A 17,915-nucleotide genomic window follows, 5' to 3' on the forward strand; every position below is an offset into this window, starting at 1 on the left:
TACTAGTTTAAAATTTCAACACCTTTGAAAGGGCCTTACTACCAAATATCAACTCGCAACAATTAAAATTTAAATTCATAACACAATAATTTTTCTATAGCAAACATTTTTGGAAAGACAATGTACATTTGTTATTAATAACAAATTACCATTAAAAAATAATAATAATAAATTACCATTGACTGAACACCTCTATGTGCCAGGAGCTTTTATATTAGGAGCTCTGTATACATTATTTTATTAATTTTCACAGCAACAGTCTGAAGTAGGTGTATCTTCATTTTGCCGATGAGGAAATATATTTAGATAAGCTATATAAGTTACATTTACATAAGTTTATTATATAAGAGTACACAATTATTAGGTAACAGAGCAAAAAATTCAATCCCAAATACATTGAACTCCAAGGACTATGTTCTTTTAACTATGTTGTTTACAGTCAAATATATGGTTTTGTTCAGATAACGTTCTCTATCTTTTCCTAGATATTTTGCTAAGACTAGAAAAGTTCATGTTTGAATTCTAGATGTTTAGGCCTCTAGCCCTGGACTAGGAAAGCAGAGGTCCAGAGGAACTGATCATCTACCAATAAGGAGAAACACTCTAACACCAGCTTGCCTGGGAATGTGAATAGCCCTGTACCTCACTGATTTGTGCATCAGAAATAGAGCGTTGATATCTTTTTTTTTTCTTATTCTAAATATTTTTGGGTTTTTTGTGGGCTTTTTTGAAGTGTAGTTGACCTTTTGATTTCTTTTGTGTCCTGCGTTCTGTTCTTTTTCTGGTTGGGTGGGAGGATGAAGGAGTTAGATTCATTCATTCATTTGTAGAGGTTGGAATTTTCTTGTATTTCTTTGTTGTTGTCTGCTTGCTTGCTTGCTTGATTTATTTGAAAGAGAGAGAGAGCACGTGTGCGTGTGGGGGGCAGAGGGGAGCAGAGGGAGAGGATGAGAGAACTCCAAGCAGACTCTGAGGAATGCAGGGCCCAGAGCCTGACATGGGGCTTGATGCTGAGCTCGATCTCATGACCCTGAGATCACGACCTGAGCCAAAACCAAATCAGAGATGCTCAACTGACTGCACTACCCAGGCACCCCTGCTTGCTTGCTTCTGAAGAGCATTCACTAACTTCTATTCCAAGTTGCTGGAGTACAGACATAACAATAGAGTACTCCTTGCCCAGAGGAAACACGATTATCTTCAAATTTCACCAGAACTTCAAGAGATAACATAACACAATAGGTATATGACTCTTCCAGCCAAAACAGTCTCCTTTGTGAGGGCCTTTCCTATTCTCTCAGCATTAATGCCAAAGTTTCACTTGTGAGATACCAGACTGCTAGATGACTGGCTTAGTGGAAGATGAGGAGGAAACCAATGTATATTACATCATTTGTATATATTATAGGGAAAATGTACATACAATGCTTCCATATCCAGTAAGAAAAAACCTTCACTTGTTAGAACTTAGGATAGGGTGTTCCTTAAAATAACAAAATTTAAGGTTCAATCATAATCTTGCTCTTAATCTGGTCACCAAGAGTAATAAAAAGGTGGGTGCCTGTGTGGCTCAGTCAGTTAAGAGTCCAACTCTTGATTTTGGCTCAGGTCATGATCTTAGGGTCCCGGGATCGCGGACTGGCTCTGAGCTCAGCGGGGAGTCTGCTTTTATCTCCCTCTCCCTCTGCCCCGCCCCTCCATGCTCTCTCTCTAAAACAAACACACAAATCTTAAAAAAAGGGAGAGAGAGAGTAGTAAAAAAGCAAGCTGAAGTTTATGAAATACCAAGTTACCTTACACAAACACTGATGAGTTAATAGCCTCTAAGTCTGATAAGAAACAATGATTAAGCAAAATCTAATTGATTGCTGGTGACTCTACTCCTAAGTAGCAATTGAACAACCTAGTCCTTAGAAATATGTACGAGTTATTTCTTTCTAGCCGAAATCACTACATCATGGGTGTTACAAAGCAAAAAAATCCCAAAGTCAAGAATATATAAACTTGGGGTGCCTGGGTGGCTCAGTTGTTAAGCGTCTGCCTTCGGCTCAGGTCATGATCCCAGGGTCCTGGGATCGAGCCCCACATCGGGCTCCTTGCTCCGCGGAAGCCTGCTTCTCCCTCTCCCACTCCCCCTGCTTGTGTTCCCTCTCTCGCTGTGTCTCTCTCTGTCAAATAGATAAATAAAATCTTTAAAAAAAAAAAAAAGAATATATAAACTTGTAGCACTTCAAATTATGATTTTATCTTATTTTGAGACCATGTTTTTGTTTTGTTTAGCAAAAATGTAACTCTAATTTTATAATGGAGATATAGTGTTCAAGTGATTAAAATTTTGCCTTTTGACCAACATTCCTAAAATACATCAATTATTCTATTAAGTGAGGTTACTTTTAGCTTAATGGTTCCACAGGAAAATGTAAGCACCATAATGAGTGCATTTTGCTAAGACAGCATTCTATAAGATAAGTAACAGTTTTTCATCACGAACATATGGAATTTCCCCTCTTATCTCAGTCAAATTGGAATCAGGATACCACTAGAGCTATCAACTGGCTAGCCATACAAATAATTTATAAGAGGGCAGACATTAGCATTAATTGAGCATTTATTATGTGCCAGACACTGGGCTAGGTACTTGACGTGATATAATAAATAATACATTTGGTCATTGTCCCCAGTTCCTGACACAAAGCACCTAAAACCCTTGGAATATTGTGCACAACAGGAGTGTCGTTTGTTATTCATAAAGATCCCCCTTTTTTTTTTAAAGATTTATTTGAGAGAGAGAGAGAGAGCACGCGTACTCGCGCATACACAGGGAGAGGGGCAGAGGGAGAGAGAGGAGAATCCTTTAGTAGACTCCCGGCCTAGTGCAGAGCCCTATGGAGGACTTGATCCCAGGACCCTGAGATCAACATCAAGAGTCAGCTGCTTAACGGACTGAGCCACCCAGGTGCCCCATAAAGAGCCCCTCTGAATACACTGAGTTTATGCTATTAGGGTGAGTTAGAGCTAGATAGCCTTAGGGTGGGTGGGGCTAGTCACCAGAACTACCAAGTGATTATGTTGGAACTTTCAGCCCCACCCACTGACTTTAGGGAAATGGCGGTGGGGGGCAGGGATGATAGGCACTGCCCATTAAGATTAAGCGTTATAAAAACTCTTGAACTCCATTTGATGAGCTTCTGGGTTGGTCAACAGGTGAAGATACAGGGCGGGTGTTGGAGGGTGTCCGAGCTCCTTCCTACATACCTTGCCCTGGGCATCTCCTCCATCTGGCTGTTCCTGAATTATGTATGTAATATGTAAAATGTTCTCCTGAATTATGCGAGCTGCTCTAGCAAATTAATCGAACCCAAGGAGGGGTTCCTGGGAACCTCGGATTTACAGCCCACTGGTCAGAAGCACACGTGATAACCAAAACTTGCAACTGGTGTCTGAAGGGGAATAGTCATGTGGGACTCAGCCCTTAACATGTGGCATCTGCTATTAACTCTAGGCAGACGTATCAGAATTGGGTTAAATTGTAGGAAATCCAACTGGTGTTTGGAGAATCTCAGAATTGTTTGGTGTGTGGAAAACCCACACATCTGATGTCAGAAGTATTAAAAGTAGAGGGAAAACAGGAGTATTTTTCCTTTACACTTGATATGCATTATTTTATTTAATCCCAACAACCCTTTAAATAAGCATTATTATCTCAATATTATAGATGGGCACACTGAGGCTCATGAATGTGACAGAACTCATTCGTTCATTCATTCGTTCATTCATTCATTCAGAGTACCTACTCTATACTGTCCTATGCTCTAGAAGACAACTACTCTTTTTTTTTTTTTTTTTGACACAGCGAGAGAGGGAACACAAGCAGGGGAAGTGGGAGAGGGAGAAGCAGGCTCCCCATTGAGCAGGGAGCCCGATGCGGGGCTCGATCCCAGGACTCTGGGATCATGACCTGAGCTGAAGGCAGATACTCAATGACTGAGCCACCCAGGCAGCTCGAGGACTGCTCTTAAGATGCTAACATTTTAAAGAAAAGAGACAGACAATAAACATATATCTCTGGCGGTGATTAAGTACTATAAAGAAAAATAGCAGTGCCTGGGTGGCTTAGTTGGTTAAGCATCTGCCTTCGGCTCAGGACATGATCCCAATGTCCTGGAATTGAGCCCCCATCGGGCTCCCTGCTCAGTGGGGAGCCTGCTTCTCCTTCTCCCTCTGCCTTCTGTTCTCCCTGCTTGTGCTCTCTCTCTGTCAAACAAATAAATAAAATCTTACAAAAAAAAAAAGAAAAATTCAAGTACGGGCTGGAAAGACAGGGCAGGGAGAGGGTACTAGCTTACATAGTGTGGCTAGAGATAACCTCTCTGAGAAGGTGACACAGAGAAGAGATCTAAAGGAAGTGAAAGATCAAGCCATACAAATATATGGGGAAGAAGCTTTCTAACAGAGTATGAAGTAAAAGTCCCAAGGCAAGAGTGCTTCTTGTAAATGAGGAACAGTGAGGAGGCCACTGCGGCCACAGTAGAGCAAGCAGGAGAGGGGTAAGAAAAGTGACCAAAGATGTAGAGGCCAGATCGTATAGGGCCTTCTAAACTAGAACAAGGACTTCAAATTGGAATGAAATGGGAAGACACAGAATATCATAATAACTGGAACTCAAACCCAGGGCAAATTCCAATGGCTATATTCTTTGTGCCACGTTATGTTTTTTGAAAAGGCTGAGGCTTAAAGGAAATAGAATGGAGTGACACAGGGCAGGCCTCAATTCCAGTGTTCTACTTAGCCCCACCCTACTTATCTGATACCTCCCTAACTTAATAGCTCTCTGCCCCAGGTAGGCTGATGTCCTTGCTCTAACCTCCTCTCTTCCCCAACTCCCTCCCACTTTGGGGAACATTCCTGTGTACTCTCCAGAGTCCAGCAGAGCGCCAGGCACCCAGTGGGTACATAAATCATTGTTGGTTGAGTTAACCTCTTTTTATATCATGACACTTTTTTTTTTTTTTTTTAAAGATTTTATTTATTTATTTGACAGAGAGAGACACAGCGAGAGAGGGAACACAAGCAGGGGGAGTGGGAGAGGGAGAAGCAGGCTTCCCGCTGAGCAGGGAGCCCGATGTGGGGCTCGATCCCAGGACCCTGGGATCATGACCTGTGCTGAAGGCAGATGCTTAACGACTGAGCCACCCAGGCGCCCCTATCATGACACTTTCTTTAAGGCAGAATATATGAATGAACATGAGCTGGGAATAATAAGACCTGACCTCTAAGCCACACTTGACCATTAACTAGATAACATGGCACCAAGCAAGTCATTTCATGTTGCCGAGTCTCTTTTCACCAATTGTATGTGATATTCAGGTTTAACTAACATATACTGAGTACTTACTATTATTATAATACTTACATTTGTACTACTTTTTCCTCATTAAATCTTTACAAGTATGTGAGGAATAAATGTTCTCTGAGTCCTCCTATCACTGCTCAGTGCTGAAATTCAACAATAATAAATAAGCTCTAGTCCCAGAATGATGCTATGCAACCAAGGAGTGTTTTTTGCAAGCCAGAGTTTGGCATACAGAGGTTCCACCTGGGTACAAATGGGACTGGACGGAGTATGTGCCTCAGGAGGGCAGGGACCACATTCTACTCATTTTTGAATTTGCATAACAACACACACACACACACACCCTCCAGAAATAGTTGAATAGGGCGCCTGGGTGGCTCAGTTGGTTGGGCGACTGCCTTCGGCTCAGGTCATGATCCTGGAGTCCCTGGATCGAGTCCCGCATCGGGCTCCCTGCTCGGCGGGGAGCCTGCTTCTCCCTCTGACCCTCCCCCCTCTCATGTGCTCTCTCTCTCTCTCTCTCATTCTCTCTGTCTCAAATAAATAAATAAAATCTTTAAAAAAAAAAAAAAAAAGAAATAGTTGAATATATGAAGACACATTAAGATAGATCTTATAAAAAGTTTAAGGAAACAGATCTCATCTTATTGATTGTCTTTATAGAGTACCCTCCTTAGAAACTCCAGAGATATGTCAAAGTATCAAGGTATTAATCATCTAATCAAAACTTATTAAATACTCAGGGCACCTGGCTGGCTCAGCTGGAAGAGCATGCGACTCTTTCTTTTCTTTTTTCTTTTTCAAGATTTTATTTATTTGAGAGACAGAGTGAGCAAGAGAGAGCACAAGCTGGGGGAGCGGCAGAGGGAGAGGGAGAAGCTGACTCCCCTGCTGAGCAGGGAGTCCGATGCTGGACTCGATCCCAGGACTCTGGGATCATGACCTGAGCCGAAGACAGACCCTTAACCAACTGAGCCAGCCAGGCACCTGGAGCATGGGGACTCTTTTTTTTTTTTTTTTTTTAAGATTTTATTTATTTATATGACAGAGAGAAACAGCGAGAGAGAGAACACAAGCAGGGGGAGTGAGAGAGGGAGAAGCAGGCTTCCTGCTGAGCAGGGAGCTGGATGCGGGGCTCAATCCCAGGACTCTGAGATCATGACCTGAGTCAAAGGCAGCCACTTAACCACTGAACCACCCAGGCACCCCCTGAGCATGTGACTCTTGATCTCAGGGTTGTGAGTTCGGGCCCCACGTTGGGTGTAGATATTACTAAAAAATAAACTTAAAAAATTTTTTTATTAAATACCCTAGAGAGCAATGGGGATTTTATAGGACATGGAAAAAAATCTATTAAAAATCAGCTATTCTCGGGGCAACTGGGTGGCTCAGTTGTTAAGCGTCTGCCTTCGGCTCGGGTTGTGATCTCAGGGTCCTGGGATCGAGCCCCACATCAGGCTCCCTGCTCAGCGGGAAGCCTCCTTCTCCCTCTCCCACTCCCCCTGCTTGTGTTCCCTCTCTCGCTGTGTCTCTCTCTGTCAAATAAATAAATAAAATCTTTAAAAAAAAAATCAGCTATTCTCTGTGTATTCTCAGCTGAGAACTTTTTTCATCTAGACTTTTCTGATTTCTTCTGTTTGTTGAGGTTACCTGAATTTGTTAGGGGGGTTACAGAAGTTTGGGGAAGGGGGATCTAAGGGTCATTTCCTAGCTAAGCACCAGAATTAATCCAAGCCTCTGTCAACTCTTTCTAAACTTCTGAATATTAAGATATTTTCCTAAAAGTTTCCAGCAAGACTCAGGTATCAGATACACCAAAACTCAAATCATAAGGACAGAAGTGTCTTACTTTACGGAATCCAAAGAAGCAGAATTTTTTGTATACTGCCCTCCAAAACCACCAACATCAGGGATTTATTTAAAAATAGTGACTCGGGGCGCCTGGGTGGCTCAGTCGTTAAGCGTCTGCCTTCGGCTCAGGTCATGATCCCAGGGTCCTGGGATTGAGCCCCGCATCGGGCTCTCTGTTCAGCAGGGAGCCTGTTTCTCCCTCTCCCACTCTGCCTGCTTGTGTTCCCTCTCTCACTGTCTCTCTCTGTCAAATAAATAAATAAAATCTTTAAAAAAATAAATAAATAAAATAAAATAAAAATAGTGACTCAATGACCCATCTATTTTATATCCAAGAATTTTATCCCTTAATAAACCTAAAGCCCAGAAAGGAATAGAATGTTCCCATACACAGTTATTTTCACTGGAGTGTACTTAACAATGAAGTAAAGTGATACTTTCTGGAAAGATTTTTATAAAATAGGTTGAATCTAAAAGGGTCTTCTGGTCAACTTGGTTAATAAGAAAACTCCTTTTCTAAGCATTCTAGTAAATAAAAGTTTTACCTTAGGTTGACTTGTTACAACCCTTTGGGTGAAAATAATAGTCTATGAAATGCTACATAATCCTAGAAACCAGATGACTAGGCCAAATATAAAGACAAGTCCTTAAGTTCTGTGTAAGCAATTTTGTTATTTTTAAAACTAGACCTCAATTTCTATCATTGACCTCTTATTTTTAAAAGCATGTCCTGGCTAAAACTTTTATGAAGACTACAAAACAAATCAATTTATTGTACATTACAGCTGATATCCACACTATGAATTACTCTAAATTGAACACTCTTTATGTGCTTTTAGCTGGTATCAGCTTTAAGTAGAATCTGAATCTCCAAATCAACCTTTTTTTAAAGATTTTATTTATTTATTTATTTGGGGGGTGCAGAGGGAGAGAATCTCAAGCAGACTCTGCACTGAACATGGAGCCTGACGCAGGGCTCAATCTCACGACCCTAAGATCATGACCTGAGCTGAAATCAAGAGTTGGATGCTTAACCAACTGAGCAACCCAGGCACTCCTGAATCTCCAAATGAACCTTAATCCAAATCAAAGTCTAGTCATATCAAAGTAACTACCATCATAGTGTTTCTTTTTCAAAGAAAAAAAACAACATTTATACCAAATGGGAAAATGATAGCCTATGTGGTGATTATGACAATGAAGTCCTATCAGTGTCTTACTCTAAAAATCAGGTTTATATTGTTTTCATATAGCTACAATGAAAATGACCTGACTTGAAAAATGTAGCCACTATATTACAATATTAAGGCTCTAAACTAAACTAAACCTGAGCGCTAAATATCAGACATAGGGGCACCTGGGTGGCGCAGTCGGTTAAGCATCTGCCTTCGGCTCAGGTCATGATCCCAGGGTCCTGGGATCGAGCCCCGCATCGGGCTCCCTGCTTGGCGGGAAGCCTGCTTCTCCCTCTCCCACTCCACCTGCTTGTGTTCCCTTTCTCGCTGTGTCTCTCTCTGTCAAATAAATAAATAAAATCTTAAAAAATAAATAAATAAATAAATATCAGACATAATCTTCCATTTACTGTGCCAGTGACAGAATATGTAATGGTTAAGAGCATACTCTGAATTAAGACTGCCTATGTGTTATTCCTGATTCTACCACTTCTGAGCTTTATGATCTTTTTTTTTTTAGTAAGCTCTATACCCAGCGTGGGACTTGAACTCACAATGTCTAGATCAAGAGTTGCATGCTCCACTGACTGAGCCAGCCAGGCATCCAGCTTAGCTTTATGATCTTGAGCAAAAGGCTTCACTCCTCTGTGCCTCAGTTTCCTCACCTAAAAAATGGGAATAACAAGAGAACTCTCATACTGTTTTTGAGCAGATAAAATAAGATAATATGGAGCTAAATTTAGAACAGTGTCTGGCACATAAAAGAACTCAATTAAGGATAGCTATAATTATCAAACTCAAGACAAAGAACAATATACTTAGCAATGATAACATCAATTAAGTACATACTGAATGCCAACTACATATCCATTGCTGTGCCAGGCACTGGAGCTAAAGAGAACTGTACAATGTATGCTGTTTCTATCCCCAGAAAACTAAAAGTAATCTCTCTAGTTAGAATGACAAGGTCAAAAATAATTAATTAAAGAATACCGAATAAAAGTGCTAAACTGTGAATGAAAAGTGCTTGCAAATTCAAAGAAACAACAACGACAAAAGGATAACCAACATTTCTTAAACAATTACTATGTTGCAGGCACTGTTTTAAGCACTTTACATAATTACATCATTTAATTCTCACAACCCTATGAAGTAGATATTATTTTTAACCCTACTTTATAGATGAGGAAATTAAGAAACAGAGAGATAAAGCAGTATGTTTACACAGGTGGTAAGAAGCAGATTAGGATTCAAACCCAGGTAGTCTGACTCCTGAGCCTGCTCACCTAATTACTAAACCATAGTAGGGCAAGAGACTCAACCAATAATATCACCATTTACTGAATGTCTACTATGTGCCAGTCACTCTACTTTTAAACATCCCATTCTAGGGGCGCCTGGGTGGCTCAGATGGTTAAGCGTCTGCCTTCAGCTCAGGTCATGATCCCGAGGTCCTGGGATCGAGCCCCACATTGGGCTCCTGGCTCAGCGGGGAGTCTGCTTCTCCCCCTCCCTCTGCCTCTCCCCCTGCTCGTGCTCTCTCTGTATCTCTGTGTCTCAAATGAATAAATAAAATCTTAAAAAAATAAAATAAACACCCCATTTTAATAATTCTATTCATGGGGTGCCTGGGTGGCTCAGTCAGTTAAGTGGCAAACCCTTGATTTTGGCTCAGGTCATGATCTCAGGGTCCTGAGATCAAGCCCTGCTTTGGGCTCCACGCTCAGTGGTTAGTCTACTTGGGACTCTCTCTCCCTCTCCCTCTGCCCTTCCCCCGCTCGCTCTCTCTCTCTCAGATACATAAATAAATCTAAAAAAAAATTCTATTCATTTTTACAGATAGGGTTACAGACAAAAAGGGGAAATAGTGTGTAGAGTTAACCGTGCATAGAGGGGCAAGGACTCAGTCACAGAACTGCTGACCCTAAAGCCCATGCTCTTCCTGACTTCACTTTCTTTCAAAATCAAAGGTAGGCTTAGTTACAAGGGGCAGGATTTAAGCACAACTCAGAGGCTTTGTATAATTTAGATAGCTAACAAGTTAGGGAAAGATATTAAAGAAAGGAGGAACAGAATGAGCAAAAACTTGGAGCAAAAACAAGTGTTTAAGGATGTTAAGAAAAACAGCCCTGCCTATGGCAAAGGGTGAAGAGAAGTAGACAATATGCCTAATCTGGGTTAAGATAACGGAGAGTGAGGGGCGCTGGCTGGCTCAGGTGGGAGAGTGTGTGACTTTTGATCTCAGGGTTGTAGGTCTGGGCCCAACACTGGTCATAGAGATTGCTTAAAATTAAAATATTAAAAAAAAAGATGACAGAGAATGAAAACAAGGTAGGAAATTAAAATCTGATGCAGCAGACATGAGAGAGCCACTGCAGGCCCTTGAGAAGGTGAGTGGTATAATCCAAACAGGATTTTAGACATACTACTGATAGCATTATCGGGATGAATAAGAATGGAAAGAGAGACACTGAGAGTATGCTGCTGTAATACAGATGTTGAGGTCATGAAGATTTAAGAGATGGCAATGAAATAAAAAGCAAATGGCAAATGTGAAAATAACTTTGAAAGAACCACCTATGGGATTTCATGATAATTGGTTTTAAAAATTCAACTGCCTTTCATTTTTTTAGTTAAAAAAAAACCATAGCAATAAATAAGTAACATTAAAGAGAAATGCTGTTCTTTAATCTCTTCAGAGAACTTGGGAGGCTATTAGGTTTTTTCCTATATCTGACACAGCAATACTTGCCCAGACCCTCCACTCCATAATAGGCAGAGCCAAGTACATTTCTTCTGTACCCCACACATATTGATAACAACCCTTTCTGTACCAGGCAGTCAACCCTAGCTGTATCTATAACAACCCACGTGCTGGCCTGCCATATTTCAGCTGATATGCTCGGCAATTCCAAACCCACATCTGTGGCTGAACAGCTGAGGAAAAAAAACAGCTATTCTCTCAAATTTTCAATGGGCAGAGTTCCTGCAGGTCTGTATGGACTTGGGTATATGTCTGTGAGTTCACATTCAGAGTGTATACTTAGTATAACCACCATGTCTTGGAGAGATTTGGGGAAAGTCATTAACCTGACTAACAGGGTAGAAACAGTGTTACCCTGCCAATTTCAAATTCCCAATTCCTCACCAAACAACCCTAAGGGAAGAATTCCAACTGATACTACCTAGGGTCATAAGATGTGGTAGGTACCACATAGTACAGGAAGAATGAGGGAGGAAGACTTCAAAGACGGTAGAAAAACTTCACTCATTCAAATATACTATTTAGTAAGCATCAAGACCCTAAATGATAATGATCCCTGGCTACCTCCCTGACTTCTTTTCTTACTATGCTCCCCTTCTTTAACTGCAGTCTAGCCACACTAGCTTTCTTGCTATTCTTTGAACACCCTAGGGGGGCACCTGGCTGGCTCACTTGGGGGAGCATGCAGCTCTTGATCTCAGGGTTGTGAGTTCGAGCCCCATATTGGGTGTACAGATTACTTAAAATCTTTAGGGGCGCCTGGGTGGCTCAGTTGTTGATTAAGCGTCTGACTCTTGATCTGCTCAGATCTTAATCTCAGGGTCGTGAGTTCAAGCCCTGCACTGCGCTCCACACTGGGCATTGAGCCTACTTAAAAAGAAAAAAAAAAAGAACACACTAAGGTCTTTGCTCTTATTCCCTCTGCCTACAATGCCTTCCCCCAGCTATTCACATGGCTCTCTCCCTCACTTCACTCAGGTCTCTACTCAAATGTCACCTCCTCACAGAACCCTTCCTTAACCATCTGATCTAAAATATAATAGCACACCCACCCTCTCTCTCTCCTCACCTCCATCCCCTTACCCTGCCATTTTCTTCACAGCACTTGTTACTACCGGATATGTATATATGTGTATATATACACACACTCTCATGGCAGCAATTTTGTCTGTCTTATTCATCACTCAAATCCCAGTGCACAGAGGGCGCTCAAAGAATATTTGTTAACAGTAAATGTACGAATCTATCATATATTTGGGACTGAGATAAGTACTAGAAATATAAAGATGAATAAGTCATGTCCCATGCTTCTTCAAAGGAACTAACTATCTAACAGCGGAGGTTAGCCACACCACAAGAGAAAGTTCTACAGCTTCAGGTATTTCCCAGTTTCCTATGGAAAGTAAAAAAAGAACAAGTCACTTCTAACTTGAACTGCCAGCTGCTACAATATTGTAATATTAATTAAAAATTATAAAAAAGGCTAATTACTGGTCATAAGAGACAGACCTGGTTTCAAATTCTGGCATTGCCATTTGTTTGCTTGGTAACTTTTTTTAAAGATTTTATTTATTTATTTGAGAGAGAGACAGAGAGAGAGAGAGAGCGCTAGAGCACAAGCAGGGGGAACGGCAGAGGGAGAGAGAAAGGGAGAAGCAGACTTGTGAGCTGAGCACAGAGTCCGACTCAGGGCTCGATCCCAGGACCCTGGGATCATGACCTGAGCTGAAGGCAGACGCTTAACAGACTGAGCCACCCAGGTACCAGTTTGCTCAGTAATTATGTAAACTTTCTGTTTCCTAACCCATAAAAAGAAATAATATTGGTAATTACTTAACGGAGTTGTTAAAAAATTAAGTAAGATAATGCATATAAAGCACCTTTTGCATTGCTTGGCACACAGTATGTACTCAAATGTTAGCTATTAGTGTTATTAATGGTTGATTCCAATGATTCTTTGAGCCCGATACCCAACAAACAGGTAAATCCTATTCAATTGTGTCACCAAAGTCTATCCCTTCCTTCCTTTTCATTTTCACAGTTCCTAACTGGTGTCTCTAAATCCAGTCTCTCCCTTCCAATGTAATCTATACATTTCTAAAGAACTAAATCCAAGGGCTATCTGGGTGGCTCAGTCAGTTAAGCAGCTGCCTCCAGCTCAGGTCATGATCTCAGGGTCCTGGGATATAGCACCACATCAGGCTCCCTGCTAAGCGGGGACCCTGCTTCTCCTTTTGCCCCTTCCCCGACCCCCGCTCATTCTTTCTCTCTCTCAAATAAATAAGATCTTAAAAAAAAAAAAAAAAAAAGAACTAAATCCAGCCCCCTTAGTTTACCACTTAAAGCCCTTCATGTTTGGGCCCCAACTTACCTTTCCAACCCAATTTTCCACTACTTTCTAGAGTCCACCCGTCTAGCCAAATTAAATCATTCTACTTTTCTATATATACTCCATGCTTTCCCACTACCACGCCTTGTTCATTTTATTCCCTTCTCTTCCCTTCTTTACTGGTAAAAGTTCAAATCCTCTCCACCACTTTCCAGACCTAGCTCAAATGCCACAATGCCTTCCTAGATCATTCCCAAGTGAAAATGGTATCTTTCTCCCCTGAATACCTACTCGATATTGCTATATCTCTTCTGTAGTACTGAACCCTTTCAACTTTATATTTCATTTGATATGTACGCCACGGGCTCCCTGTTGAAAGAATCCATGCCATGCCAGTTCCTATACTCAGTATATGAGTATGCCTAATACTCAAACAAATATATGTAGAATGAATATTTCACAAAGAGACACTAAGGTTAGATTTAGCCTCAATGATAAACTTTCAGCCTTGAACCAGAATCTCCTGACCTAACTGGTACTACAGTTCCCTCACAAAAGGAGAAATTGGAACACAAAGTACTATACTTTCAAACCAGTGGTCACATTAACTTTTTTAAATTTTTATACATAACAGGCCACACAGTCTTCCTTCCACTTCCAATTCACCCAGTCTCACACTTTCATCAGAAATTTTCCCCCTCTTTATATAGAACATAATTATAATTCAAGACCAACTGAGTTCTACCTATTAACAGAGTATAGCCAAGCTCACAAAAACACAATAAACAAGGATGCTGATCATCATTCTTTCCAAGTAAAGTTGTACCACTGACCTGTTTATAAGGCTCTGTGATGATTTTCAGGCACAAGAAACTGCCTGTATTTGACTCAATCAGCTCAGTCAGTCTTACTCAGACCCTAATGATGGGCGGGGGGGCTAGTTCTAAGACAAGCAACGACATTCTGAAATCCACCACCAACTCTACCATATCTTACTTGCTATGTGATTGTGGCCAAGTCCCTGAGCTTCTCTGTGTATGAGATTTGTTCAAAAAAGCTGCTAAATAGGGAAGGAATGCAGAAGCTTCATCAGCTTGAAACCCAAAAATATGTGCAAATCTTTTGCTACAAAAGACAAAACCATGTAAATGGGAATGTTTTCGGTGAACTCTCTTTATTAAAACAGAAGTCATCTCACCCCTCAAATACATCTCATTGTATCTGATATACAAATTCATTACAGGAAGAGCTGGGTATTAAGTCACCCAAACACATGCAGTCTCCACTTCCCTTAATTGAAAGCTGCTGATTTCCAAGGAGCAAAAAGCTGAGCAGAATGTAACTTAAAAGTCTAGATCGGTAAACAACTCCCGATCCAAACTGGCCAAAGAGGAAAGAGAGGTGGGTGGGGGTAAGGCAGATGACAGGAAAAACTCGGCTGACCACTGCGCCAAGTGAACTCACTCACTGCTCCCGAGATGACACACACACCCCTCCACCCTAGGGCTGTCAGGACTGCTGCTTTGGCCCCCATACCATGAGGGCAGTACACCTGAGAAGAAACTCAAGCTTCAGCTGGGGCTCGGGACCCTCGGGGAGCCTGGGCCTGACAGACTCGAGGATGGCAGCCGCCGCCCCCACAGTGGAGAGCCCGAGACGGCCTCAGGTGTGGCTTTGGCCGTAGCCTCGGCCGGGCTCCGCATCCCGGCAACCTCACCCAGGCCTGTCCCCGGGATGGCCCCTGCCCCCCAGCCCTGTCCCCAGCTCACTGGCTTGGCTGATCCGCTGGATGTTGCCACTGCACGTCTGTATGATGCTGTTGAAGTCCCGGAGCTGGGGCCCAGAGGACCCCGGGTTCCGATACATGTCTAAGGGACCGTAGGACATGACGAGGAACTGAGACCAACTCGCCCTGCACCGCGCTCCTACCGGAAGCAGCCGCCAGACTGAACCCGCAGCCTGACGGGGAAACCGAGAAGAGAAAGGGCGGGGGAAGGGGCTAGGGCTGCGTGCGCACTGGCCCCGCCCCCACGCCGCGCGCATGCGTCCGTCCCGCCCCGCCCCACAGTGCGCAAGCGCCGCTGGAACTGGTGTCGGGGACAGTAGCTTAGAGACCGGACGCCTCCGCCTTGGGGCAACGGGGCGGGGCGCTGACGTCACACGGTTGGGGCTCGGATTGGAGGAGCTGGTGTGGTAGTGTTGTTTCTCGCCGGAGCGCGGTGACAGGAGGCAAGAATTTTCTATTAGCATAAAATTGTACCAGATGATCTCAGCCCTAACATCCTATTCTGTTCTATTCTGAGAATTCAGGCCCAAATATGGGAGAATTCGACAACCCTGAAAGTCAGATCGGTAACCATCTCCTGAAATTCCTCACTCTACTTCCATCCTGAAGGGCTTTGGTAATAATTGCGGAGCGCTTTTATGGTTTACAGACCGCTTTCATTTCTCCTCCACCCCTCTTCTAAGCAATAAAGCGATGATAATAATAATATTTATTGAGCACATACTATGTATGAATCTTCACTGCAATTCATTTGTTCATAAGCTCTATCATAGCAAGGGACAATGTTCCAACTATATTTTTACGTTCAGAATAGATAATGGACAATCGGTTTTTTAAATGTTGAAGCAAAGTAACTCGACAAAGCAAGAGTTATTTTCCCTTTTACAAAACTGAGAAAATTAAGACCACGGTGGTTAATTTGCTTTTCTGAGATTTGACTGCAAAACCCAAACATTAAGCTAACTCCATCCTCATCTCCCTACTTCCGTAAAACTCATTCTCATGTTACCAAACTCATTCTCCATCTAAATCCTTCCCAAATAGCCTCTTCATTTACTATATATCCCAAACCAGGATTTTTTTTGGAGAACTAGACTCTCAAATTTTAAGTCATTCCCTTGAGGGTGGGGGGAAAATCATTCCCTAGAGGGTGGGGGGGAAACCATTCCTCAAGTAATTTGGAGTGTGTGACCTCAATGTTCCCATAGAAGACTGCATTTGGTGAGCTTATCGTAAATGGACAGACGTGGGTAGGATTTGGGTTTGGGAAGAGATCTAGATAAGAAGTGAAGGGGAAACTAGCAGTGTTTGTTTCCTGTGTTCTCCACCCAGCCCCACCCCAGCCTACTCTGCGATCTCTGGGGAATGGCAAGAGAGGAAGCTGTTTGCCTGTTTGGGAGGAGACCCCAAATGAGTGAATGAGCCTTAGAGATTTTGTAAGCAAAGCTATTTCTATTTTCGTTGCGGCATTTTTTTTTAAAGAGCATTTCTTTCTCTATAGAAAGGGATAGATGACATTTGAGGGCTCTTATTCTGGTTATTAAAATGCTACCATTTCTTAGAATCCATAGTTTTATGTCAAATCTTATACCTAATCATGTAAATTGTACTTTACCTATAAAATAGTCTTTTTTTCATTTACACTTGACTCTATTTAAGGTGAAGTTCAGTAAAGGTATTTTTCTCCTAGGAATTGAAGACATAGGGTTTTGTTATTGTTGTTTTCTTTCTCCATCTAAAATAAAAAGTGGTTTTCCATCTGTGCCTTGTGCTATTTTGTGTTCTCTGTCATAGCTATACATTTGTGTCTTGCAAATACTAGATGTCAAATGAACATTTATTATATTTATACATGAATGATAAAAAATAACTACCATTTCTTAAATGCCTATCCAGTGTGTGAACACCTTTTACAAACCTTATGGGTACCCCCCAAGATAAAGCCTATCTGATAAAAACCACCTGTGGTCTGACAAAATTAGTGCTGCGAAGGGAGACTGCACACCAGAGGTATCATGGGGCATCTCACCAAGCACAGGAGAAGATAGAGTTATCCTAGGATTTGGGGAAAAGATGGAATGTAGGTAAAATTTTAAAAGAAGCAGTGTTTTGATAGCCTCAAAGCACACCAGGCTACATGTAAGGGGATTATCATCAGGCCTGAGCTAACAAGAGGACTCAGGATCTTGTTTCCTTGGAAACTACAACGTGAAGATAAATGTGGAATGTTGTATCTGGAAACCCCTTATCTGAAGCTTTGCACCTGGGTGGGAAATTGAGGCTGCTCCTCTGTGTCAAAGTAACTCAAATCCTCCAGGCAGGAGTGGAATATTACATTCTTACTGATATTTCGAATAGCAAATATTCTGAAAATCTGTGATTTTTCTCAGCATTGTGTCCTTTTGTTAATTGACAAAAGCAGTTTTCATGGTTTGCACCCATCAATGTGAGATTAGCTCCTTGGTAACAGATAAGGAATCTGGTGTTCTCTAGAGGTCCTGGGTACTTGCCCAGCGCTATACAGCTATTAAGTTGCAGAGCCGTGATTCATACATATTCCATGACCCAGCAATTCTACCCTTAACTAAATACTCAACTGATATGAATACTTATATGTTCCAAAAACCAAGTATAGGAATGTTCATAATAGCATTTTT

At 41.9% G+C, this 17,915-nt stretch overlaps 1 protein-coding gene across 1 annotated transcript in view; it reads right to left on the reverse strand.

The window, feature by feature from the left end:
* Window positions 1-15,483, reverse strand: part of STX12 (syntaxin 12) — a 37,251-nt gene extending 21,768 nt beyond the window's left edge. The window contains exon 1 of the mRNA XM_036102963.2: window positions 15,242-15,483. Within this exon, the coding sequence (XP_035958856.2) occupies window positions 15,242-15,359 (118 nt within the window). The 5' untranslated portion in view covers window positions 15,360-15,483. The remainder of the gene's footprint in view (window positions 1-15,241) is intronic.
* Window positions 15,484-17,915: the final 2,432 nt, after the last annotated feature.

The sequence above is a fragment of the Halichoerus grypus genome, chromosome 5 (genome assembly GCF_964656455.1).
Source record: "Halichoerus grypus chromosome 5, mHalGry1.hap1.1, whole genome shotgun sequence".
Classification (NCBI taxonomy): domain Eukaryota; kingdom Metazoa; phylum Chordata; class Mammalia; order Carnivora; family Phocidae; genus Halichoerus; species Halichoerus grypus.